Raw genomic sequence first — 25,910 nt, 5'->3', positions numbered from 1 at the left:
AGGATTGTTTAACATCCACAAATCAATGAATGTGATACGCCGTATTAACAAAATGAAAGATAAAAAATAATATGATCATCTCAATAAATACAGAAGAAGCATTTGGCAAAATTCAACATCCATTTATGATAAAAACTCTCAACAAATAGGTGTAGAGGGAACGTATCTCAATATAATAAAGGCCAAATATGACAAGCCCACAGCTAACATCTTACTCAGTGGGAGAAAATATTTGCAAGTTGTCTATCAGGTAAGAGCTTAATATCCAAAATATATAAAGAACTCATACAACTCAACAGCAAAAACCACAAGCAATCTGATTTAAATATGAGCAGAAAATCTGAATGTTATTTTTGCAAAGAATATATATAGATAGCCAACAGGTACCTGAAAAGATGCTCAACATCACTAATTGTCTGGGAAATTCTAATCAAATCCACAGTAAACTATCACCTCACACATGTTAGAATGGCTATTATCAAAACGACAAGAAATAACAAGTGGTGTGGCAAGAATGTTGAGAAAAGAGAACTCTTGTGCACTGCTGATGAGAATGTAAACTGTATGATGTTTCCTCAAAAAAATTAAAAAATTGAACTACCGTATGATCCAGTAACTCTATTTCTGGTATTTATCTGAAGGAAATGAAAACACTAACTTGAACATATGTATGCACTCCCATATTCACTGCAGCATTATTTACAAAATAATGGATGAATGGATAAAGAAGATGTGGTAAATTTATATACAACAGACTATTATTTAACCATAAAAAATAAAGCAATCTTGCCATTTGCAACAATACTGATGGACCTTGAGGGCACTATGTTAAGTAATATAAGTTTACAGAAAAAGCCAAATACCGTATGATCTCACTTATATGTGGAATCTAAAGAACAAAACAAAACAAAACAAAACTCATAGTTACAGACAACAGGTCAGTTATTGCCAGTGGCAAGGGGTGGTGGATGGGCGAAATGGGTGCAAGGACTCAAAAGCTACAAACGTCTCATTATAAACTAAGTCATGGGGACACAATATGCAGCATGGTGACTATAAATAATGTCTTCATCGTGAGAAAAAAAATTCATAACTCTATGGTGATAGATGTTAACTCATTGTGGTAATCATTTTGGGATATATAAACATCAAATTATTATGTTGTACCCCTGAATCTAATATAATGTTATAGGTCTATTATACCTCAATAAAAGAAGAAAAAGGGAAAAAAAAGAAAAATAGGAGAAAAAGGTGACAGAGAATACTTTTCCATATATTTATTTCCCACTTGTATGTGATCTCTAATAATTGCATATTTATAAATTTTGCCCATTTTCAATTAGATGTTTCACATATTACAGATATTAACCTTTTAACACATGTGTTGCTGATATTTTATACTTTGTTACTTTGGCCTTTTATAGGTTGTTTTTCATTACTTTTGATAACTTACTTTTTAAAATGCTTAAGTCTGTATTTTTCTAGTTAGCAATGTCAAGAACAAAAGATTGATGCTGAGTCCCTCCTTCATAAAATCTGGAAATTACCATAACTTTTCTTTTGTTGGTATCATCTAGGATTTCTGTCTCATGTTGTCATTGTTATATTATTTTCTTTTTTAAGATATTTTCTCTTTAAAAATTATAATTTTTCTATGTTTTTGTTACTGTATTTACCATAGTCACTTCTAATTAATTATATAAATGAATTCTAATTAATTATGTAAATGGTTTCCATTCTTTTTGCCAATTCACTCATATAATGACTTCCCCAACTTGAGAGCTCTAGATATTGGTGTGTTGCTCAGTTAACGGTAAAAATCTTCTGGTAACTTTTCATGAGTAATGTAATTCCTGAATTCTTACATATCTGATATTTTATAGTTATCTTAATACTTAAATGACCTTTTGGGTGGGAATAGAATTCTTTTCTTTTAATTTTTTAATCCTTTATTTATTTTTGAGACAGAGACAGAGCATGAGCAGGGAAGGGGCAGAGAAGGGGGAAGACACAGAATCCGAAGCAGGCTCTGGGCTCTGAGCTATCAGCACAGAGCCCAACTCAGGGCTCGACGAGCCCATGAACTGTGAGATCATAACCTGAGCCAAAGTTGGACACCTAACTAACTGAGCCACCCAGGCACCTCTGGGTGGGAACAAAATTCTTGTATCACGAACTTTTTCTTTGAAAAACTCTGAAAACAGCATTCCTACTCCTTTCTATTCTGGTATCTACTATTACAGAGAGAGAAATCTGAGGCCAGTGTGCTATCAGACTTTGGTAGGTAAACAACTTTTTCTGCCTTGTTGTATGTGTTAATTTTCACTAGATATACTATATTAAAACCTTAAAAACTCAGTGGCTTCAACAACAAATACATATTTCTCTTTCATACCAAATGTTGGTGGTCAGATTCTATAGATCCGCTCCAGGCTACTGGCTAGGTGCTTTTCTGCTTCCCTTTTCTTCCCATTCTAGGGTCTAGGCTGAAGGAACAGCCCCTATCAGGAAAATGAACTTTTCCTGGAAAGAGGCCCAGGAGCAACAAAGTTGGCAAAACTCTTGATGACACTACACGTTTCTGACGGATGGGGTATAAATCAGGTTCATTCAGATGTTACTGACCAAATCTTAAGTAACTGGAGCAAGATGGATACTCTGCTTAAGGAAGGGGATAGTTAAGAATAATAACATCTCCCACAGAATTTATAGGACTCTTTGTTAAGTACTGAAATCCAAAAATTTCACTGAGAAATATCATCTAAGTTTTAAGTATATATTTTAATTTTACCTTGTATCTAGTTAATTCTTCTGGACTAAAGGTATTTATTTGAAGGAAAAGTCTCCTTGATATATATCTCTGAATATTGCTGTAGTTCTTCTATTTGTCCTCTCCTTTTGGATCTACAATGATTCAGGTTAGATTTTTGTACTATGTCTTCTGTATCTGTTATCTTTTCTCTGATCAATTTTATTTTCTTGTTCTTTTACTACATATGCTGAAACCTATCCTTAATATAAGTGATAAGTCTTTCTCCACTGTGGATTTTGTTCTTTATGGTTTCTACTATTGGTTTCCATCCTGCCATAATGTTATTTGTTTTCTTACATTAGTTTCCTAATTGTGTCATTGTGTCCCCTACCTTTCATCTCTCGTTTCACACATTTTCTTTAATTTTCTTGACAGAGAAAAGAAGATTCTATTCATAATGAATTTAATTAAATTTTTTGTAGTTAATATTTTTCAAAAACATATTCTAACTCTTAACATGTGTCTGTCTCTCTCATCTATGTCATGACTTCATTTTAAAGGATTTAAGTAATTTTCCTAATTACTTATACTTGAATAATAATGGATTTAGCTTAGTTCATTCTCCTAAAATGAGTGGGAGAAGATTCACCAAAGATCCCCAGATTGTTCCACAAACACTTGAAGAATCCTTACCTTAGATCTTGAGCTGAAAAGATGGAGGATGTAGTTTTATAATACATACAATAATACATATAATAAATATAATAAATTTTGATAATTTGATGAGTGGAATGGTAGAAAAAGCTGAGACTATAGGATGGTCATTCTGTTCCTGTACAGTTCCATTCCCGTGGTTGTTGGGCCATCAAAATGATTGCTAGTCACTTCAGCCTAACCTCTACTCTAGGTAGATAGTGAAGTCCTTGGACCCAGCTTTTTTTGTTTGTTTGTTTGTTTGTTTGTTTTTAATGAAGGCAACTCTCCACCCCATTTATAGCACCCATTCAGTTGAGGAAAAGTATTCCTTCATTTGCCATGAACCAATATTAATGAGAAGCTTGATCAGAGGGAAAGCTTCTTGTCTGAAGACTTTCTTTTGTTGTGTATTTGCTTATTTGCTCAGCTAGTCTCAAAATGGTGTTGGTTCAAGGTGCTGAATTGTGCTCTAAATAGAATAGACTCCTTCTCTCAGAGATTGCTCTTATCTCTCATCTTTTCTCTTTGAAATTTTGGGGTATTACTGAGATTCTATAGGATTTTAGCCAATTCTGCAATATTGAGCTTCTTTACTGACAAACATTTTAATTGCCCTTAGATGACAGCCTTCAAACCGGATCATTTATATGATATTTAGTAGAAATGACTAAAATTTTACTCTATCTAGTTTTTCCTCTAGTGGCACAGCTATTTAATTCTTTACTCTTGCTAAAATAAGGAACTAAAGATAATGAATATGTAAATGTTTCCATCTCCACTTCCTAGAAGGAGAGTCAGACTTTTGTTTCTTGGACTCCCAAGAGTAATTAAGAATATCTTCAAATTTAAAAACGCGGGGGGCAGGGGGGGGGAGTTGGAGCGCCTGGGTGGCTCAGTCGGCTAAGCATCTGACTTTGGCTCAGGTCATGATCTCACAGTTCATGGGTTCGAGCCCTGCGTCAGGCTCTGTGCTGACAGCCAGCTCAGAGCCTGGAGCCTGTTTCAGATTCTGTGTCTCCCTCTCTCTCTGACCCTCCCCTGCTCACGCTGCCTCCCTCTCTCTCTCTCTCAGAAATAAATAAAACATTTTTAAAAATTAAAAAAAAGAATATCTTCATGCATTTGGAGAGAGCCAGAAGCCAGCACTACTGAAGCTTTTGTTTGCATGGGCCCTCAAAGAAGGGAGCCAGAAAAGGATGAGTCTGAAAGGAAGGGGTGATGTGACCTATGGGGTTGGTTTTCTGGAGCCTTGGTGGGGTGGGAACACTGGGGATCCTATGAATAAGAGCCACATGCACAAGACTTGTGTGCGGTTTCTCAGGACACACAGGATCTGAAGTGGGGATGGCTGCAGGTGTGCCAAAGGAAGCGGGACCCTGGGCATGAGGCCATGGAGGCATGTGAGCCACAACCAAGTCCTCCATGCCCAGTTCGGCAGATAAAAAAAACCAAACCCTTTTAAAAGGTTCATGTGAGTCATGAGGAAGGAGCGTATGATTAAATTGCTCTGAGGGAATCTTTCCAAGGGACTGGTAAATCTGAACATTGCAGTAGTCAATCTGAAGAAGCATGACCAGAACCTCCTTAGAGCAGCTTAAGAAAACTGGGTAATGTTTTAAAGTTGTAATTGGTTTTGTTATACAATTATTCATTACAGAAAGAAAAAGACAGAGAGAACAAATGACAAAACACATGAAGGAAGGGAGAAAGGGGGGGAGGAAGTGATGAAGGAAGGAAGGAGCCAACCAAGGAAGGAAGGCAAGGAAAGAAAAAAAAAAATCTTTTCCACTCTCTCACTTGCCTCCTTAGGTTTAAGCATTGCTCTCAGATTGGTAACTAATTTCTCTCTTTTTTTTTTCCTCTCTCTCTCATTTATGTGTTCTTTTCTATCCTACTAGAAAGAAATTATCTGTGTGGTAATTTGCATAACTGGCTTCATTATACACACACACATATTTTATATATAACAACTTAAAAATAAACTTTACAGTATGTATCAAAAAACTTTCTATGTCTTGATTTACCTCATCCATTTCAACTGCTAAATGGTAATAATAATTATAAATGGCAATGGTTAGGGCTTTATAGGTTCCAGGCACTGTTCTCAGTGCTTTACTAAAAGCTTGCTCAACTCTCACAATGACAATTCTGGGAATGAGAACACTGAATCACAGAGTATTTGAATAAGCTGCCCAAGGTCAAAATTGTCCCCAATTCCCAGCTAGTCTACCTCCAGAACGTGTGAGCTGAAACACTGCATTATAATGTACCAGATTCCATTGTAGGATGTACCAGCATCGATTTAATCATTCACAGCTGATACAGTTAGACTTTTATGATTTGCTATTATAAACAGCAGTGATGAAGTTACTGGCAACTTAAAAATTTACTGGACTATGAGATGTGAGGGCCAGCTTCGATAGATGATTAATTCTTTTCATAAAACCAAATGTAATGAATGTTCAGATTTACTCAGCTTTCAGAAAAATCATGACTTTTCCTCATAAACTGTGGTAATTAACTATATGACAAACCCCCTATAATTAAGGGATAAATTGCTGGCATAAAAATAAAGAATGCTGGCATGCTGTAATTACTCTGTAGCTTACAGTTTATCAAATATGTACTTTGAACATGAGAGGTTATATAAGTACACAACTTCTAAAAGAAAAAAGAAACCCTTTGCCTTCTCCACACGAAATGACAAGCAGAAAATGACAGCTTGGCATAGCAGTGCTCACACGACTGGCATGCTGGAGATGGAACTTTAATACTGGACTCTCTTTCTCTTCTCAGAGGGCCAGCTTTAAGAACCTAAAGCCACTCTTCAACTACCGATTAGATTACTAAGATCAAACTACTGGGAAGAATTTTGCATTCACTTGTTTCCCATCATGAGTTATGATGAAAAGCAATATATTTACTCCAAGTACTCCTTATCATAAAAGAAAGAGAAACACCGTGTGCTTCCCTTAAGTGATGGCCTTCCTCCCTTTCTGGCTGATGAGCACAAATACATGTCCTCTCAGCAGCAGAGCTCCAAAGGGAAGCCTGAGATGTGTCCCCAGGACCTTGATTCATGATCTTCCTGTGATCTGTGTGATGTAGAAGCAGACCCTGTCTTGTGCAGACAACATTCTGGCTACAAACGGGGAGGGAGGGCGGAGCTGGGAGCAGAGTCAGAGCTCAGCGAGTTGTGTGCCAGTGCACAGTGGGTCAAGGGGAGAACCGAATCAGAGTCAAATCACCTTTGTTCCTTAACTACCAAAGTAAAAACAGAGCACATGAGTTTGTCATAAACAAACAAAAAAATGAATGAAAGAAGTAAGTTAATAAACACTAATATCTTGAAATCCATAGATGCTAATAAAATATTTTTGTTTCATATTTTAAAAAGTAAATGAAAATCACTGTAAATGAAATACAACTTGCATAAATTCAACAACAGGAGTGATGTATATATATATAAATATACACTGTATATATTGAATGATATAATAATGTACCAGAATATTTGGCCCTGCTAGGAGGCTACTCAAGAATCCTTATATAAATAAACATGTTAAACAACAGANTTGTTCGGGGCCTCTCAGCGTCACCGGCGACGAGTGCGCGGAGGTCCAGGTTCGAACCTGCAAATAAACGACCCTTGCCAATTGGCTTTGACTCTGGTCTCTGGTGGTCTGTTTTTGGGGTCTCTCGAACTCTGGGCGTTTCAATAGTAATTACTGTTCAAGTTAACTTCAGAGATACATAAAATGAAGACTAATTGTTACCCTGACCATTGTCTTCAAAATCTGTCTAATATTTCTTCCTAAATTCTGCTGCTTTCTATATTTCTTGAGTCAGAAAAGATCTAATTTTGTACAATACATGTATCTTGAACTATCACACTGTATAGTTTTGTTGCTCAACAGTGATGTGGACTTTTACAAACTGCTTAACTACTTGGGAGTTTAGTTTCCTTAACTCTACAATGGAGACATTTATTGCCATAGGGCATCATTTAAGCCCCTGCGGAAAAGAGATGAAAGGAATCCAATGGCTCAAAAAGGAAAGAAGTGTCTTTCTTTTTCAGAACCATCTAGAGTGGAGTGTGTATGTAGACTGTTCCATGAGCTCGTCCAGGAACCTACACTGTCAAAATGGATCGGTCATTTAAAAAAGTTAAAGATTACTTCCAGGCATTACCTTTTCCACTTGATGAGAAGGGTGGGAAGAGACAGAGACAATAGTCTTCCAGCGATGAACAGAGTTTGTGCTTACTGCTTCTGCTTACATCTCATTGGTCTAAATTTAGCTGACCAGTCACATCTAACTGCAGTGGTAGCTGGGAAATATAGGCTATGGCTGGGCAGTGGTGGATGTAGCTAAAATCGGATCGGGGAGTTCAGTTACTAAAAGGAAGAAGGGGAGAAGGGACACTGATAGACTACGAGCAGCATTTGCCACCTTAATGACACCCAGCTTTTAAATTGTTGTAAGTAATGAAGTTATATTTGCAGAGCATAGGAGTGTGTTTGTAGAATTTACATAAGCAATCTGCATAGTACTTGACACATACTGAAAGATAATTAAATGGTAATCACTATTATTGTTATTATTATAATGATGATCTAGTACCTCTATCCTCATTGCTGCTTGAATTCCCTCCACAGTATTATGGAAGAGTGATTTTTTAACTATTCTTGGATCCTTATAATAAAAGGAAATTTCATTGCTCTTAAGGAAGCCGTTCCATTTTTAGAAAGTTTTTCCTTCTTTCCAGACATTATTTATCTTCTTACACTTTTCTTTTCCTTCAACCTAATTGTGACCTCTGAGGCCCTGGCAAAACAAATCGCATACAATAGTCCTTCAGATATATATGGAAAGTTATTGCTTCTTCCATGAGTTCTCTTTCTCTCTAATCATTTTTTATTCCTTCCACAGGCTTTCATAATCCATGAATTTGAGTCCACGCACCATCTTGGACACATTCATTCACTCATTTAACAAACATTTGATTGCCAACTACTCTATTTTATGATGCCCACCTTAAAACTATGTCACCAGGGCAGTATGCAGTATTCCAAGTTAGTCTGAGCACAGCAACCATCCATCCTCTCACTCACGATTTTATTTTCCCTAAGTGGGACTTAAGATCCTATAACTTGGCAGCCATAACATGCTGTTGACACATGCTGAATGGTAACCTACAGTACCCTCCAGAGCCTTTTTTTTGTTTGCACGGCTAACCTAGAAGTACCCTACCCTACATGAACTTCTTTTTAAATCCAAATACAAAACATGTGCTTTATTTCTAGTTGTTAATTGCATCTAATCTCTCTTTTATTCTTTCAACTGGTGTATTAATTATCCCTCACTGATTCATACCATCTAAGCTCCTGATTAGCATGTAATTGATCTCTTCATCCAACACATTGATCAAAATGTGGAGATGGACAGGGCTGAGGTTACCCTTAGTAACCCTCTGAGCAATCATTTAACCAATTACAAATCTACATAACTGCATCCTCATTTAAGAAATATTACCCTCTCTAGTTCCCAAGATTAGTCTCAAGAAAAATTTTTGTTAAATATTTGGCTTCTGTGTTCATTGTCATGCCCAATGAAGCCTTGACCTGCCATTCAAAATGCAACCTGGTCTGGCTCCATCCTTTCCTTCAGTACCTCCCTGATTAGGGAGGGCATGATCGGGCTTTTCCTGCTGCCAGACCTTTCTGTAATGAGATTTAACAAAATTCAGTGAGCCCTGTTATGTCCTAGGCAGTATACTAAGCAGTTTCTCACATAAATAGAGCATGTAAAGAATGAAATCTATTTTACTGAAAAAATGCATGTATTCTCAAATAAAAATATCTTATTATTTGGCCCTGCATGAGACCATTGCATAATGTTCCTTATCTCAAAGTTACAGCAAAGTACAGATCATATTCCATGCATAAATACTCAGCTTTTAGCACGAGATATTCAAAGAAATATTTTCAATGTGATCTGCATTCTTCCAAGATGATGGCTTCAGCGACTAAATTCTCACTAAATACCACATTAGACTCTAAATTTGTTTCAGTAAATCAAAAATGTGCAGGAACTCTCAGCAATGATTATTCATTTGCTATTGATAACAATCACATTTGAGAATTTAAATTATGAATCACCTGTACAGATGTTACCTTTTCCAAAGGACTTTCTACGCGAGGAATGCTGATCATTGGCATCTGTGCCAGGTGATCCATGTGCATATGTTCATTTTCGGGCTGTCGTCCTTTGAAATTATTTACCACACACACAACCTACAATTTTAGGAGAAAAATACAGTTGAAACAAAGCCACACTCCTCATGACTATGACCCTCTGAGTAGCTTAATACATCTAATCATAGTAATAAAGTACTAAAATCACTGAATATCACATATGTAACTTTACATCCAGATTTATCTTGCATAAATTTTAATAATTATTCCAGTGCAAATGTGTTCAAGAAAATTTCTCAATTAATGGGCAGCTCAGTTAATAATGACAATTTTATTTTTCCAAAATTTTCATTAAATTAGGTTATAGTCAATGCTCAAATCAATCCATAAATAACATCACAGCCTTATACAAATTCATAGCAAGCTAACCTTTCCCTAATGTGGCTAACCTACAACTTCATTTAAATGCTAATTATTTCTATTGCTTCAAGATCATTACGTTCATAATAAACCTTCTACAATTGGCACTTTCTAATTTAGTAGCATCCCCTTAATTAACCTAGTTTATTGTCTCTTATTGTATCCCATGTATACTTGGCATTTCAACAATAGCTTACTGGAGTTACCAGTGAAATAGAATTCCTTTTACATAAAGGAAATTGACCCTTGTTTCAACTGATTATACCACACAGGTGACAGCATTTGAACTAAATCAGAGGTTGTCATACTCCAGTGTACATAAAAATAAAGTCCCAGCACTGTTAGAAATGCACATTCCTAAGCCTTCCTCTAAAGACTCCAATTTTGTAGATGAAAAGGGGGCCTAGGAGTTGCCACGTTTTGAAATATATTCTAAAGGCTTCTAATGCAGATGAATCACACTTTAAGAAATAGTGAATTAAACAACAGAGGAAAGTTACTTGCTATTATTTGCTTGTATTACTCAGTGGGTAAGGTATTCTTCAGCCTTTTCTTCTGGGTTTTATAGTCTATTATCAAACCAAAATACAGAATTTACTTGAAGTTATCACCTAAATTTTTTTAAATATTGTTTTTTATTTTGAGAGAGAGAGAGAACATGATCAGGGGAGCGGCAGAGAGAAAGGGAGAGAGAGAGACTCCCAAGCAGGCTCTGCACTGTCAGCACAGAGCTGACATGGGACTTGATCCTGAGAACTGTGAGATTAAGATCTGACCTGAAATCAAGAGTCGGATGCTTAACCAACTGAGCCACCCAGGTGTCCTCTAATATTAATTTTTTTAAAAAATAAATGCTTACTATATAATTACACATTTACATTGTATATTTTCACAGATGCTCCACTGGAAAGCTTTTCTTTAGTAGGGCTCATTACTGAATAATTTCAAAGGTCAATTAGATCTTGATTATTCTCCAGTTTTTAAATAAAATTTACAAACCTACAAAATAATAGCAACATACTATGTGACTTTATCTTAGAAAAAAATATTTCCTTAGTTGTGATACATTTATTATCCTTCCATATCCATGTATAATTACAGATCAAAAGCACAGATCAAAGCCTGATAATTTGATACATCAACTTTATCGTGCCATCAATATCTTTAAAGTAAGGAATAGTCCAGGCTTGGAGATAGGTACTTGATAGATCCAGTATCAAATGACGACCCTATAAAAAACTAATAGTGATGGTTCTAGAGGAAGGGTCAAAATTTGGACTGCAAGGGGCACACAGTACTTTTTTTTTTGTTTTTTTTTTCCCCAATGTTTATTTACTTTTGAGAGAGACAGAGTGTGAGCAGAGAAGGAACAGAGAGAGAGGAAGACACAAAATCCGAAACAGCCTCAGGCTCTGAGCTGTCAATACAGAGCCCTACGTGGGGCTTGAACTCAAAAACCATGAGATCATGACCTGAACTGAAGTCGGATGCTCAACCAACTGAGCCAACCCAGGGACCCCTTTCTTTTCACTTTTTTTTTCTTTCTTTCTTTTTTCTACATAGTACATATTTTTGGCTTTGCTGGCATGATCTCTGCAGCAACTTCTCCACTCTACTGTTTTGGTGTGAAAACAGTCATTGGCAATTTATAAACTAGCAGACACGTCAGTGTTCCACTATAACTTAAAACAAAATAGATAGCAGGCCAAGTTTTACCTAAGGGCTATAGTTTGCCAACGGACCACTGCCTAGAGTACAAAGAATATAATATCAAGAAGTTTCGCCAATAACAACATAACAAGCAAGCAGTTTCACACCAACTTCATGAAATGTATACACACGTTTCCCTTTTCATTAATGTTCTAAATTAGTGAAAAATTGGGCAAAACTGCTACAAATTCTTGTGAAGTGAAATTTGTCGAAATAATTACATACATAGATATATGGAAGTCATGAGATGAAGAAAAGTTCATCCAGAGTTAATATAGGCTTCTGAAATGGGTATCATTGCTTTTTCCATTATTTAGGTTTGGTAAACTCTTTGAAAGGTTTTATCAGTTATCTCTTTGCCTTAATTGAGGGTTAGGACAACACCACTGCAGCAGCTGAGAATTCATATGCGAACTATTTAAACACATAGTAGATATTCATTAAATAGTATCTATTAGCATAATGATTATTCTTCATTACTGTTATTATTTAAATTATAAGGGAGGAAATTGCCAAATCTTCCTTGGAATCATATTCAAATATTTAACAAGTCTTGCTTGCTAACATTCACAAGTATGGAACTATTTTCCTATTAGAAAAATGCTCATAGGTAAAAACTCATAGGTAAAAGAGATTTGATTTTTGATCCCAAGTCTGCATGTTTTTGGACTGCCTCTGGGTCTGGGTTTTCTCAACTCTTAAGTGGAAAAGTTGCAATATCTTATCACGTTAGTCCATTCTTTTGGTTCTCAAAGGTATGAAAAATTCAGCAAGTGTTCAAAATGAAACCCAAGATCTTCCCATCTTTTTTTTTTTTTAAGTTTTTTTTTTTTTTTAAGTTTTTTTTTTTTTTTAAGTTTTTTTTTTTTTTTAAGTTTTTTTTTTTTTTTAAGTTTTATCTATTTATTTTAAAAGAAACCGAGACAGTGTGAGTGGGGAAGGGGTGGAGAGAGAGGGAGAGAGAGAATCCCAAGCAGGCTCTGCCTTGCTCGTGTAGAACCCACGAAGGGCTCGAACTCACAAAACCCCGAGATCATGACCTGAGCTGAAATCAAGAGTGAGCCACTCAAGTGCCCCAAGATCTGCTCTAAAGCTTGATTTTTTTCTGGGTCCTCTCAAGAACACCACCCCCACATGTCCACTTCCTTAACTGCACAAGGCTGAAAACAGATGACCCTTCACAGCCCCTATACCAGTCACTCAATTTGATCAATTTTCCTTCCGAAAAATTTTGATTTCTTATATCTGCTTCGTTCTATCTCCATCACCAACTCCAAAGACTAAGCAATCATCACCACTTTCCTGGATTCCTGCATAGCTTTATGAAGTCTCCCTAAATCCAGTCTTGGCTCCCTCCAATCTATTTTTAGGGTGACATCAGAATGATATTTCCAAAATGCACATTGGATAAGGTCACCCTCCTTAAAACCACTGTGGCTGAGCTCCCCATTTCTCTGAGTGTAAACTCTGCCCACCTTTGCAGCCTTCCTTCTTTGTGCTTCCCAAACATCTTCTGTTTCTTTTCACTCCATTTTGTTTGGAATATTCATCTCCACACTCTGGGCACCATATTCTACTCATCTGTGGTATCTTATCTCAGTTTTACTTCTTCAGTAGTTTTCTCTGACCCCAAGCTGTTTTTGTTTTTTTTGATCACCTCAATCGCTCATGCTTTTCATCAAAGCACCCATTTCTAATGAAATTAGACCTCTGTTAGCATAACACCTTGGTTGACATAATCTCTTCTAAGGTTGTAAGCTCTATGAGAGCAGAGATGCTGTCTCTGTTTTTTTGCTCACCATTGTATTCCCAGTGCCACAGTGAATGAATAGATTAATAAATGAGCATGTGTCCAGGCCAAAAATTCTCACGTTTTCTGCTGTTCCTATATAATCCAAAAGTGACATTCCTCTGAAACATTTTATTTTTACATTAGTGGCTTCCATGTGTATGATTCTACCCTGTCCTACTAAAAGGACACTAATAAGTCACCACTGCTCATATTTTTGTGTTCTTTTTCCAGTAGTGATAATAATCTTATCTGTTTGTGGTCATTTTCCCTCTTCCTTTGTGGCTAGTAAAACATCTGTGTTGCATGGGGTTAAATGCATGGACTCTGGGGGTCAAATAGGGCTGGGCCTTAATCTTCAGCTCTCTGGTTTAGTCACTTTGTGAGCCTGAGCAAGCAACTCAACAAAACTAGACTTCTTCCTGAAAAATGAGGACAACAATACCTACATCCCAATGTGCTGTTGGGAGGAATAATTGAGTTAATGTAGTAAAGACTACTGCAATAACTCTTATTGTTATTATTACATTACACATGGTAACATGACAAGTTCTTGCTATGGCTCAGTAAACTTGAACTACATGACTCGACGCTGTGCATCTTTTTTGAAAACACTCTGAAGCATACATTTGTATAAAATAGTATTAGCCAATCTACACCTTTTGTTCAGCTAACATTTGTTTTGTATTTTCTTAAGCACGAGGATTCTGTTCTCTAACTTTAAAGAAAATGCACACCGAATGAGAGTGATAAGCAGGACAGAATATAATTCCTTATTAGAATGTAACAAGCCAAGACTATACTTTCAGGGATCATTTCTATAGTTCGCTAGAATGTAACAAGCCAGACTTCAAATGCAGTGGAAATTCAGGAAAAATGGAGAACCAGGTAATCAGGGACACTTTCTGGGCAAGTTGGCACGTGTTTGAGAAAAATTTCAAGTGCAAAAAGGCTTTGAATAGTCATCAAATGTGAGGACCAAGGTCGCTGGGTGGCTCAGTTGGGTGAGCATCCGACTTTGGCTCAGGTCATGAGTTCACCCAGTTCCTGATCCCACAGTGTGCTCACATCGGGCTCCCTGATGTCAGCATAGAGCCCACTTTGAATCCTCTGCTTCCCTCTCTCTCTGCCCCTCTCCTGCTCAAGCTCTCTCTCTCTCTCAAAAATAAATCAAATATTTAAAGAAAAAAGCGAGGACTATGATAACCAGCGTCGTCTTCTCTGCACCACACACTTGACTGCACTTCTGACATATGAGATTTCCCTTAATCCTCAAAAGAGGTGTGGGAAGCAATCAAACAGTTCCCCATTCATTCATTCATTCATTCATCCATCAAATATTTCCTGAGAACCCCCTATATACCAGATTCTGTACTGGCTACATGGAGAAGAAACAAATGAATGCCTTCTGCATGTGCAGCTTATGTTCTAGTCGGTTTGAGACCCACAAAAACAAAAATATTGTATATGGTATATAAAAGTCAAAACATACTATGGAGAAAAGTGAATGGGGAATTAAGAAAGAATTCCTTGGGAAGGGAAAGACATTTTAAATACAGTTCAGGGAGGCCCCACTATGTTAGAAAAACTGAAGAGCTAAAGTGTGACCTGTTCAAGGTCACACAGATAGCATGTGGCAAAAGCAGGATTCAAACCTCGGTTCACATGACTCCCAGAACCCTGTTTTGTTCTCTAAAATATACAGAGGAGGGGCACCTGGTTGGCTCAGTTGCCCAACTTCAGCGGCCATGACCATGATCTCATGGTTTGTGAGTTGGAGTCCCACATTGGGCTCTCTGCTGACAGTGTGGAGCCTGCTTAGGATTCTCTCCCTCCTCCCCTCTCTCTCTGCTCCCCCCACCCTCTCTCTCAAAATAAATAAATAAACTTTAAAAAAATAAAATAAAATCAACAGAGGAATGGTCATTCTTGCTGAGGCAAACATACAGACTGGGCAGAACCTTCTGTGACAGAAAGAAAACTGAGTGGAAACAAAGAACAGAATTCCACTGCAAGGAGGGAAAAGAAGGAAGAGTGCAGCCAGATAACAGGCTCCTGGAAGCCCGGTGGAAGTGTCTGGGTTTAATGCTGCAGGAATGAGGGGTGTTTTGTTTCGTGTTTTGTTTTGTTTTTTTGTCTCGTTATTAGCAGCAGATTATGTTCTAATGAGGAGAGAAGCAGAATGGGAGGTATTTGGAAGAGAGTCTGAAGTGAGGCAGCTAGGAACTGAGAGATAGAAGAGAGATCAGAGGCACTGATCTCGAAAATTGAGAGTTTCTAGTCAGAATGGCCAAGAAATAAGATGTGGGGGAGATATTTTGTAGTGGCAACAAACTGGGACCAGATGAATCACCGGGCATGGGGGATGAACGACAAGAATGAGTCAAAGGCAGATGCGAGACATTGGGTCTGGGTGACTGGGGGATGTGGATGCCTCTAACTGAAACACAGAGGCTGCAAGTAGGTTAGTGTTTATTTATTCTGGAATCATTTCAGAGTCCTGCACACACTGCAGAACTGGAGACACCCCAGGATACTGCAGGCCAGAGCTGTATCGCTGCACAGAATAACTGTTCTACTTGCCCAAACAAGGACCCCGGGAATCATCACGGACTGCTCCTTCTTCGACTCCCTCATCTCTAGTGTGCCATTGAGCTCCAAACTTTCCACCTCCACAAACCTCTCTGATAGCTCACACAAGCCCGCTTTGTGCCATCTTATTTCCCTGTTCTGTACGACGTGCCTCCTCTATCAGCACCCGGAGTTTCACTTTCCAGCAAACCTATTTTCAAAGCACAAATTGTACCATAGAGTAAAAGGAGCTGAAAGGAAGCCAACTATCATTTATGGAACTGATGTCAGTCATTCATGTAGCCATTCATTGAACATACACACTCTTTCATTTCAACTTTTAAATCCTGATAAGCTTTAAGGAGGCTGTTACTGGCCTCATTTAAAGAGGAAGAGGGCTGCCCGGGTGGCTAATCGGTAAAGCATCCAACTCTTGGTTTCAGCTCAAGTCATCATCTCACAGTTCGGGATTTCAGGCCCTACGTCAGGCTCTGTGCTGGCAGCATGGAGCCTTCTTGGGATTCTTTCTTTCTCTCCCTCTCTCTGCCCTTACTCTGCTCATGCCCTCTCTCACTCTCTTTCAAAATAAATAAATAAACATTAAAAAAATAAGTAGGAAGAACTTGAGGATCAGAAAGGTTAAGTAATTTGCTCAAGGCACAAACTGAGTAAAAAAAGAAGCTGGGATTCAACCAGCTTTAATTCCCTTGAACTCTGACAGTGACTCTCAATTCTAACCTACAAGGCCATTCAGGACATCTCTCCAGTGTTTTTATATTTCCACTCTTGTCACTGACACTTGACAACAGGTATCACTCCAGGATGCCACCTCCCCTCATGTGTGCATGCTGTGCCCAGGCCTATGATACACAAAGAGCTCCATGAATGCCTCTTTTACAAAGCATTTTATACTGCTTCTATACACTGTGCTCTTTGCCCGTCATTCCTTTTGCCACCGCTTAGACCTCTACTTTACGAAGCTTTCTTTTTTAAAAAATGTTTATCTCTTTATTCTGAGAGAGAGAGAGAGAATGTGCATGTGTGTGCACGTGTGCAAGCGAGGTTGTGGGGGAGGGCAGAGAGAGGGAGAGAGAAAATCCCAAGCATCAAGACACGGGACTTGATCCCATGAACCATGAGATCATGACCTGAGCCGAAATCAAGAGCTGGATGCTTAACGGATTGAGCGACCCTGGTGCCCCACGAATCTTTCAAGTTTATGTATCACCTCCCTTTCCTAACGGTCCCTAATCCCAACAGAGATCTCTTGAGTATACACACTGATATCATTACATTTAACCCTCTATAAACCCCTCTGTGTCTATCTTGTTTCACCCAGCTGTGATCTTTTTAAGTACATGGGCTCTATCCTTTTCGTGTTATTTATCCCCAGCACCAAGCACAGTGCCTGGATTATAGCAAGAGTGCAGTAAACGTTTATGTTATGAAGGAAGAGAGGAAGGGAATATTTGATGGAATAACTTACTATGGTCTGACCCCTGGACCAGACTGTAACTCCCACGGGAGACAGATCATGTTTATCTGAGCCTCCTTGCACCCCCAGTTCTTGGCACAGTGCTTCGCACCTGTAGACACTCACACTCAGAAATGGTTGTGCGTGAATGAACAAACGCTTGTTTAGTTACTACAGTTAAAGCATTATTTTCACGTGACCTTTCCATAAGTTCATTTTCTAGGTGCCTGGGGATGTCTGAGGCCCACTGTGGAATGTTCTGAATATGTGCAGTAGGTGGGTCTTGAGCCCAAGGGGGATCCACAGTCCTGCTCATTCACCACATGCTTCTCAGATAGGGAGGAAGGGACTAGAGTTCTAGGTTTGCTCTTGGAAAGTGTCAAGCTAGTCACTGGAAGTGAAGGGGAGTTGGCTCCAGCCACAGAAAGATAAAGCAGGGACACTGATGAGATGCCAGTGAAGATGTTCTGCACCCATGAGGCTGAAATGCAGTTACATGGGACACTAGTGCTTTGAAATTTTGATGCTTGGTGTTTCTTTTCATAAGATTTATGTAAGGTGTTTGCTTTGTTTTGTTTTAAACAGTGCAGTCTGTTTCTAACTGTGGTGCAAGGAAAAGGGTCTGGCCAAAGCCTGGGCCCCGGTTTTCCTGAGGCTATACGGTATCTCTGGGAGAGAGACTGGGGTGGGCCTAATTCTCGCAGGCACCTGGGGAACCAAAGGACATCAGGAAGAAAAGCAGCACGGAGTGTGGGGGAGGGATGAGGTCATACTCACCACTCTACCACAGGAGGTTCTACAGAAAAGAACCTGCTTAAAATGCCCGGCACACAAAATTGTTAGCTGGGAAAGGTTCATACAAGTTTTCGCTTACTGGTTATAAACTAGGGAAAGGAGCTGAAGAAGAGAAGTTAAGCGTAAGAAGCAATTTAAATGTAATCAAAATGGAAATAAAGTGTTTTTTTCTAGTCTAATGTGTCAATGCCAAAATATGTTTTGATTTACAGTCTACACATTTTCCATCTGGGTTAAATGTTATACACTCACACTTATAATGGATTGGTTATTTCTAAAGCCAGACTAAAATATATTTTCCAACAACCAAAACCTGCAGTCATAGTCCAAGGAGATTTTATAATAGGGCTGGAGATGGCATGCTTACTTCATTAGACATCACTACATATTGTCTTCGCTACCTGGCAAAATCTGGCTTGAGATGGTATTGTTTTGGAAACCATCCATGGACTTCGAGATACTGAAGGGAACCAAGTCATCTATCAAATGAGGTTTACCTGTTAGCAAGTGCTCTGCATGGTGGTTCAGGAAGAGAACTGTGATGGGACCCGGAGGTACTTCAGAATGTTCTAGATACTCCAGGATGAGAGGTGACCTGAGTAAATTTTTAAAATATCCACGCAACCCAATCTTGAAAACTATCCGAGGACTGAGCATTTCAAACCTGTTCCATTTTATATGAAAATATTTTGCGGGGCACCTGGGTGGCTCAGTCGGTTAAGTGTCCGACTTCGGCTCAGGTCATGATCTCACAGTTCGTGGGTTCGAGCCCCGCGTCAGGCTCTGTGCTGACAGCTAGCTCAGAGCCTGGAGCCTGTTTCAGATGCTGTGTCTCCCTCTCTCTCTGACCCTCCCCTGCTCACACTGTCTCTCTCTCTCTCAGAAATGAATAAAAAATATTTAAAAAAATATTTTGGGGTGCCTGGGTGGCTCAGTCAGTTAAGCGTCTGACTTTGGCTCAGGTCATGATTTCACAGTTCATGGGTTTGAGCCCCGCGGCAGGCTCTGTGCTGACAGCTCGCTCAGAGCCTGGAGCCTGTCTTTGGATTCTATATCTCTCTCTCTCTGAACCTCCCCTGCTTGCGCTGTCTCTCTCTGACTCTCAAAAATAAATAAAAAACATAAAAAAAAGTTTAAAAAAAAAAGAGTCACATGCTATTAAAAAAAAAGAAAGAAAATATTTTGTTCACCTTTAAGTGTAAAATGTATAGATTTTTCATCCCCAAATATGACTTTAGGCAAGATGAATGAGGGAGGAGGAAGAAACGAATGATTTCAAATAAACATATTATAATGTGATCTAACACATTTAGACAAACCTGTTGATTCACACTGGTATTATAGGTAATTATAAAAGTTAATTAAAAATGCAATGAAATCCAAATAAATTTCTACTTACCAGAAATACTGCTATAGATATTCCAACCAGAAAGCCTGCTATCACATCAGACCAATGATTTCGATATTCTGCTACTCTGTTGAGTCCAGTAAGAAAGGCCAGACACATTAAGCCCAAACATAAAACGGGCTTAGCAAGTCTTGTTCCTTTGGCTTTGATTGTGTTGGTAATATACATCTGAAACATTAAATGAAAAACATAACTTTTCATGAAGATATTTTCTTGATATACATCTGATATATTTGTATGTACACATATATATTTATAGCTATACCTATGCCTATAGGGTTCAAATAATTAACTGTAGTTTATGAATTTTGGAAGACGTTTCTTAGAAGTAGAATTTAAGAATGATGATAATTTCGGGTGCTTGGGTGGTTCAGTTGGTTTGGCTTAGGTCCTGACTTGCAGTTCGTGAGTTCAAGCCCCATGTTGGGCTCTGTGCTGACAGCTCAGAGCCTGGAGGCTGCTTCAGATTGTGTGTCTCTCTCTGCCCCTCACCCGCTCATGCTCTGTCTCTCTTAAAAATAAACAAACAAAAAAAAGAATGGTGATTATTTCATTATACTTACCTGATATTTACTAATGGTCAATTCTTATGTAATATTAATCATTTAGAAACACTGAGCACTCATATTCTAAGTGGTTTTGTTTAACTTTTAATATAGCTATTAAACTATTAATATTTAATGATTAATGTGCCTAGTGTTTTATCTGAATTTACATCTTAGATCACTACTGTTACAAGGGGCAAACTGATGAACGAGTGTTTTTAATGCTTACATTTTGTATGCTATTTTGGGATAATGCATAATTGATAAGTCAGCTGATTGATAATATATAATGTAACATACATTACTTTATGTACTTATATTTTTATATAAAACAATATACATTGTTACATAATATTTATATTTTATTAATTTATTAACATGCATTTTATATAAAATATATACCTTATATTTTTATATAGAAATAACATAAAAACATATAAAATATTTTTATATGTTTATATATATAAAATATATGCACAGTTGATTTTCACTAAGTAGACAGTATTTTGAAGAAGGAATTTGAGCCTTAGTGCAGGGCCAAGGTTTGCTTTTATGTTGTTATCAGAAATTGTGAAATTACTTTGCTTTAATTAAATTTTATCAGCCAAAATTAGGATAAGAAAGAAACTTAATTACAATCGGGGAAATGTCTCCTTAAAGCAAACAAAACAAGGACTAGATACCTACATTTGTGGTGTCTTCACATATGCCAATGAAGAGCATATAGTACCAACTGACTGCACTAAATGAAATGTTCTCAAGTTGCAAGTCACCACATTCAAGAATAATTTGTTCTTTCTTCCATTCTGATTTATTGTACAGCTCAATCGCTGATGATTTAAACCTTGTGTTACTACATAAGCAAAGCTGCTGACTGCAAGGGAAGCGTGTCAGTTAATACGTCAAGTCAGTAGTAAAGTAATTATAAAGGAGGTAGCTTCGATAGTACAATACATTTTTATGGTGTTAATGTCAGTGGGTATCTAACACTGATGATATACTCAGAAGAAATACTTAGAGATGCATTTAATCACTTGCCTATTGTCCTATGTTGAATAAAAAAAACACACAAAAAAAACAAAAAAACAAATACACTTGCCTAAGAGATTAAACCAAACATCAGCGCTTAAGTTTTTACTTCACAGCAGTCATTTCAGAATGCTATGAAATCTAGTAATTATCTCCCCCCCTCCCGTTTTTTTTCTGGGCAAAGTTTGCAGCCCTGTTAGCTGCCAGAAGAGGCTGCATGAAAATTTAAAGAGCCAACGTGATTCAAGCCTTCTATCTATCCAAGTTCTAGCCCTCTGCAATCTCTCTGAAGTCCCAATATTCTAAGGAAAAGAAAAAAAAGCTGAATTGTTTCATCTTGGGCCTGCGACCTTCAGAGCTAGGTCTGTGTACTCTAAGCCTGTGCTTGGAAGAGCTGAAAATTTTAATTACAAAAGATAACACAATATGAAAGAGAGAAACAAGAAGAGACGAGAAAGAGAAAATGGTGCTTTGCCACCCCGAGAGAAGGTATCAAAGAGCTGTGCCCACACAAATAACAAGGCAGGGATATCACGCTACTTCAGGTTTCCAGTGATGCATTTAATGGAATAATTCCTTATTTGACTACTGCGTATGAATAGGGAGTGAAATTTGGGCTGTTCGTGAGATTTTCTTTAACACAGCTTTAAGGTTGATTAATTATTTCTTTCTTTTGCATTTCTTCACATCTGTCAGAACTCTAAACATACCCTATCCTTAAAAAGACAAAATAATGTGGAATGATAATTGATCAGTATTAATATTGCTAATAATCATCGTAACTTTAATTTCATGAGTGATCACTGTTCAAGGCAATGTTCTAAGTATTTTACATTAATTATCTTATTAAATTCTCAAAATAGCCATATAAGTCAGATCTCATCATTTCCCTCATTTTATAGATGAAAAAACTGAATTGAGATAAAGCTTATAATGAAGAAAACACAATTTGATATGGGGGTGGCACTGCTGAGAACAGAGAGTGTAAATGAGAAATAAGGCACCTCTTAGTGTCTCTTTCTTCTTCCTTTACTGATTTCTTGCATGGAGGAAATGGCCAATGGACATAAGCTGAGTATCAGTGAATGCACGAGAAGGGAAGTCAAAAATAAGAGAAAGAAGGCTGCTGTAGTATCATGAGGTGAGGCTACATCTGTACTCTGCTATTAGGGAGAAAAAAGAAGCAATGCAGGGGCACCTGGGTGGCTCAGTTGGTTAAGCATCCGACTCATGACTTGGGCTCAGGTCATGAACTCACAGTCTGTGGGATTGAGCCCCATATCAGACTCCATGGTGACAGAGTAGAGCCTGCTTGGGATTCTCTGCCCCCTCCCCCTATTCATGTTCTCTTTCTTTCTCAAAATAAATAAATAAACATTTTTTAAAAAGTAATGTAATATGCTCTGTGTGGAAAATCTACAGAATCTATATGGTTTTGGAAAGCATTTGTCTTCCCCTTCATCCTCAAAGGCCATCTCAGATGCTTGTCCAAGTTGTGTAGGCTTAATCTATAAGCTTGGGCGATGCCTCTCTGAAGACCCTTTAGAGTGTTTGGTCTAATAACTCTAATGACTCAGCATTGGTTATAAGAAGCCCAAAGATATAATCTGGCCTGGATTTGGCTCTCCCTCCACCAGATCCCCACTTAATGTCCAGACCCAGAACGGAAGAAGACTGCATTTTAAAGGTGATGGGAAAAGGGGAGATTTGTTTAAATACATTCAACTTTAAGGCAGATTATAACATTGCTTTATAATAGATTTTTTTTTCCAGAGCATAATCCGTTGGTATGGATGTCACAAAAGAAAAATTAGAGAGTTTTCACTTCTACTCGACAACTCTTTGGTACTTTATGAATGTAAGTGCCTTTTAACCAGTCTAATTGTGTTATTACAGAAAGTCTATTATTCCTAATTTGCAGAGGAGGAAATTATGGCATAAGAATCTATTAAGCAAGTTGGATACAGTACAGAAATTGATTATTTATGCTCTCTTGGTTTTTAATTCACTTATGAAACATCTAGTTAACCAGATGTCAACATGTAGCTAAAATAAAACACAAACAGAAGACTATGATTTGAGCAAGATGAAATCCACTCAGTCCTTAAGGTCAGTGGATGTTCACTACTATAAAGGTGTCCTCATTATTTAACCATTATTAGCAGTCTTTGTTCATCCATTCCAGGAGTATTTATTAGCACAAAGATGCAGAAACCAAAGCTGATCATTTGCTCTCTGCTAACAGCATGAAAGAAATTCTTCTATACTTTTCTTCTTGTCTATACAAACAGATACAATAACTGACACACATATAAAGGAATTTTGCTTACTTATTTGCTTTTGCTAAAATGTAATCATAATGCCCAGGTTACTCAGTAATGTGAATTGACTCGCTTGGGATAATAAACATCCATCTGTTGGGTAAGTTGAGAAAGTACTGTATGATACGAAAATGATACTATTATAGGGGCATTTGGGAGGTTCAGTGTGTTGAGTGTCTTACTTGTGATTTCAGCTCAGGTCATGGATCTCACAGTTTGTGAGATCGAGCCCTGTATTGGGATCCACACTGACAGCATGGAGCCTGCTTGGGATTCTTTCTCTCCTCTTCTCCCTCTGCCTCTCTCTCTCTCAAAATAAATAAATAAAATTTTATAAAGGATACTATTATATAAGCAAATAAAAATAAAAACAGACAAAACATTTGTGTTTGTGAAGTACCTATTATATACCTGAAACTGTTTCTTCAAGAGGAGACATCTGTGGTGAAATCCAAAAGGATGAGTATGAGAGTTCCCAGTAAAGAAGAAGTGGTGGGGAGAAGGTGCCATAGACCCAGGGGCCAGCAGTGATACCCCTGCTATGTCCTCTCCAAGAATCTTGTTTGTCTTTTCTCAGAATACTTACCACCATGTATGGTATTTATTCATTTTAGTTGTTTCCTTCACTAGAGTGAAGATATAGCAGTGAAACTGGGATTCTGCACTGTAAACACAGTGCTTAGTTAGCACTTTGCCTGACACACAGTAAGTCCGCAATAAAGCCTTACTGGATTTTCTAAATAAAAGCATGAATAAATGAAAATGTAAATATGCAGGGGAAGGAATGTGGAATATTTCAATCACAGCATTTTTTACTATCTGAAATCATGTTATCCATTTCTATGTATATATGTTTATCTGTTCCTTCCATTAGAACACTCCATTCGGATGGAATCTATATCCGTTCACCATTCTGCCTGAAATGTGTAGATCACCTTTGACATAGGAGGTATTCAAAATTATTGTATAAATGAATGCATGAATGGCATGCCTGGGGAAAAGTGAATTTCTGAACTCTTGTATCGTCTGAAAGCACACATCACTAGCTGAAATTGTCTGGTGCATGTATTTGTTTACTTGCTTATTATCTTTCTCCTCTTTGTCTATCTCATACTGCCCGTAGCCATACCTGGTACAGGGTAGGTGCCTATGGTAAGAAAAATATAGCTCCCTAAAGATGCCCACACACAAATCCTATGAGACAGAGGAAGGAAGGGAGCCATAAGCTAAGGAATTAAGATAAACCAAAAAAATTGAGAATGAATCCCTCTAGAGCCTCCTCAAAGGGTGAAGTTGGGCTGAACCCTTGAGTTTATCCAGTGAGATCCATGGTGGATTTCAAAGCGGCAAAACTCGAAGATGATAAATTTGGGTTAAGTCACTAAGTTTGTGGTAATCTGTCATGATGTCAAAAGAAAACTACTACTTTCTTTTTTTCCCAGAGGACTTTTTATTTTAATTTATTTTCTTAAATAGTTTATTGTCGAGTTGGTTTCCATATAACACCCATTGCTCATCCCAACAAGTGCCCTCCTCCATGTCCATCACCTCCCTTCCCCTCCCCCCACCCCATCTTCCCTCAGTTTGTTCTCAGCATTCAAGAGTCTCTCATGGTTTGCCTCCCTCCCTCTCCCCAACTATTTTTCCCCTTCTACTCTCCCATGGTCCTCCATTAAGTTTCTCCTAATCCTCCTATAAGTGAAAGCATATGGTATCTGTCTTTCTCTGCCTGACTTATTTCGCTCAGCATAACACCCTCAAGTTCCATCCACAGTGCTACAAATGGCCAGATTTCAACTTTTCTCATTGCCATGTAGTATTCCATTGTATAGATAAACCACTTGATCCATTCATCAGTTGATGGACATTTAGGCTCTTTCCATGATTTGCCTGTTGTTGAAAGTGCTGCTATGAACATTGGAGTACATGTGCCCCTATACATCAGCACTCCTGTATCCCTTGGGTAAATTCCTAGCAGTGCTATTGCTGGGTCATAGGGGAGTTCTATTGTTAATTTTTTGAGGAACCTCCACACTGTTTTCCAGAGGGGCTGCACCAGTTTACATTCTCACCAACAGTGTAGGAGGGTGCCCATTTCTGCACATCCTCGCCAACGTCTATAGTCTCCTGATTTGTTCATTTTAGCTACTCTGACTGGCGCGAGGTGTTTTCTCAGTGTGATTTTGATCTGCATTTCCCTGAT

At 37.9% G+C, this 25,910-nt stretch overlaps 1 protein-coding gene across 1 annotated transcript in view; it reads right to left on the bottom strand.

Moving 5' to 3' along the window:
* Positions 1–25,910, bottom strand: part of PLPPR5 (phospholipid phosphatase related 5) — a 127,659-nt gene that overhangs the window by 21,564 nt on the left and 80,185 nt on the right. Inside the window, exons 5-6 of the mRNA XM_077746072.1 lie at positions 19,804–19,980; positions 9,610–9,744 (exon numbers count right to left, since the gene is read on the bottom strand). Of these exons, the coding sequence (XP_077602198.1) occupies positions 9,610–9,744; positions 19,804–19,980 (312 nt within the window). The remainder of the gene's footprint in view (positions 1–9,609; positions 9,745–19,803; positions 19,981–25,910) is intronic.

The sequence above is a fragment of the Crocuta crocuta genome, unplaced genomic scaffold, assembly GCF_008692635.1.
Source record: "Crocuta crocuta isolate KB4526 unplaced genomic scaffold, BGI_CrCroc_1.0 scaffold48, whole genome shotgun sequence".
Taxonomy (NCBI): Eukaryota; Metazoa; Chordata; class Mammalia; order Carnivora; family Hyaenidae; genus Crocuta; species Crocuta crocuta.
This window is presented reverse-complemented; position numbering and strand designations above follow the sequence as displayed.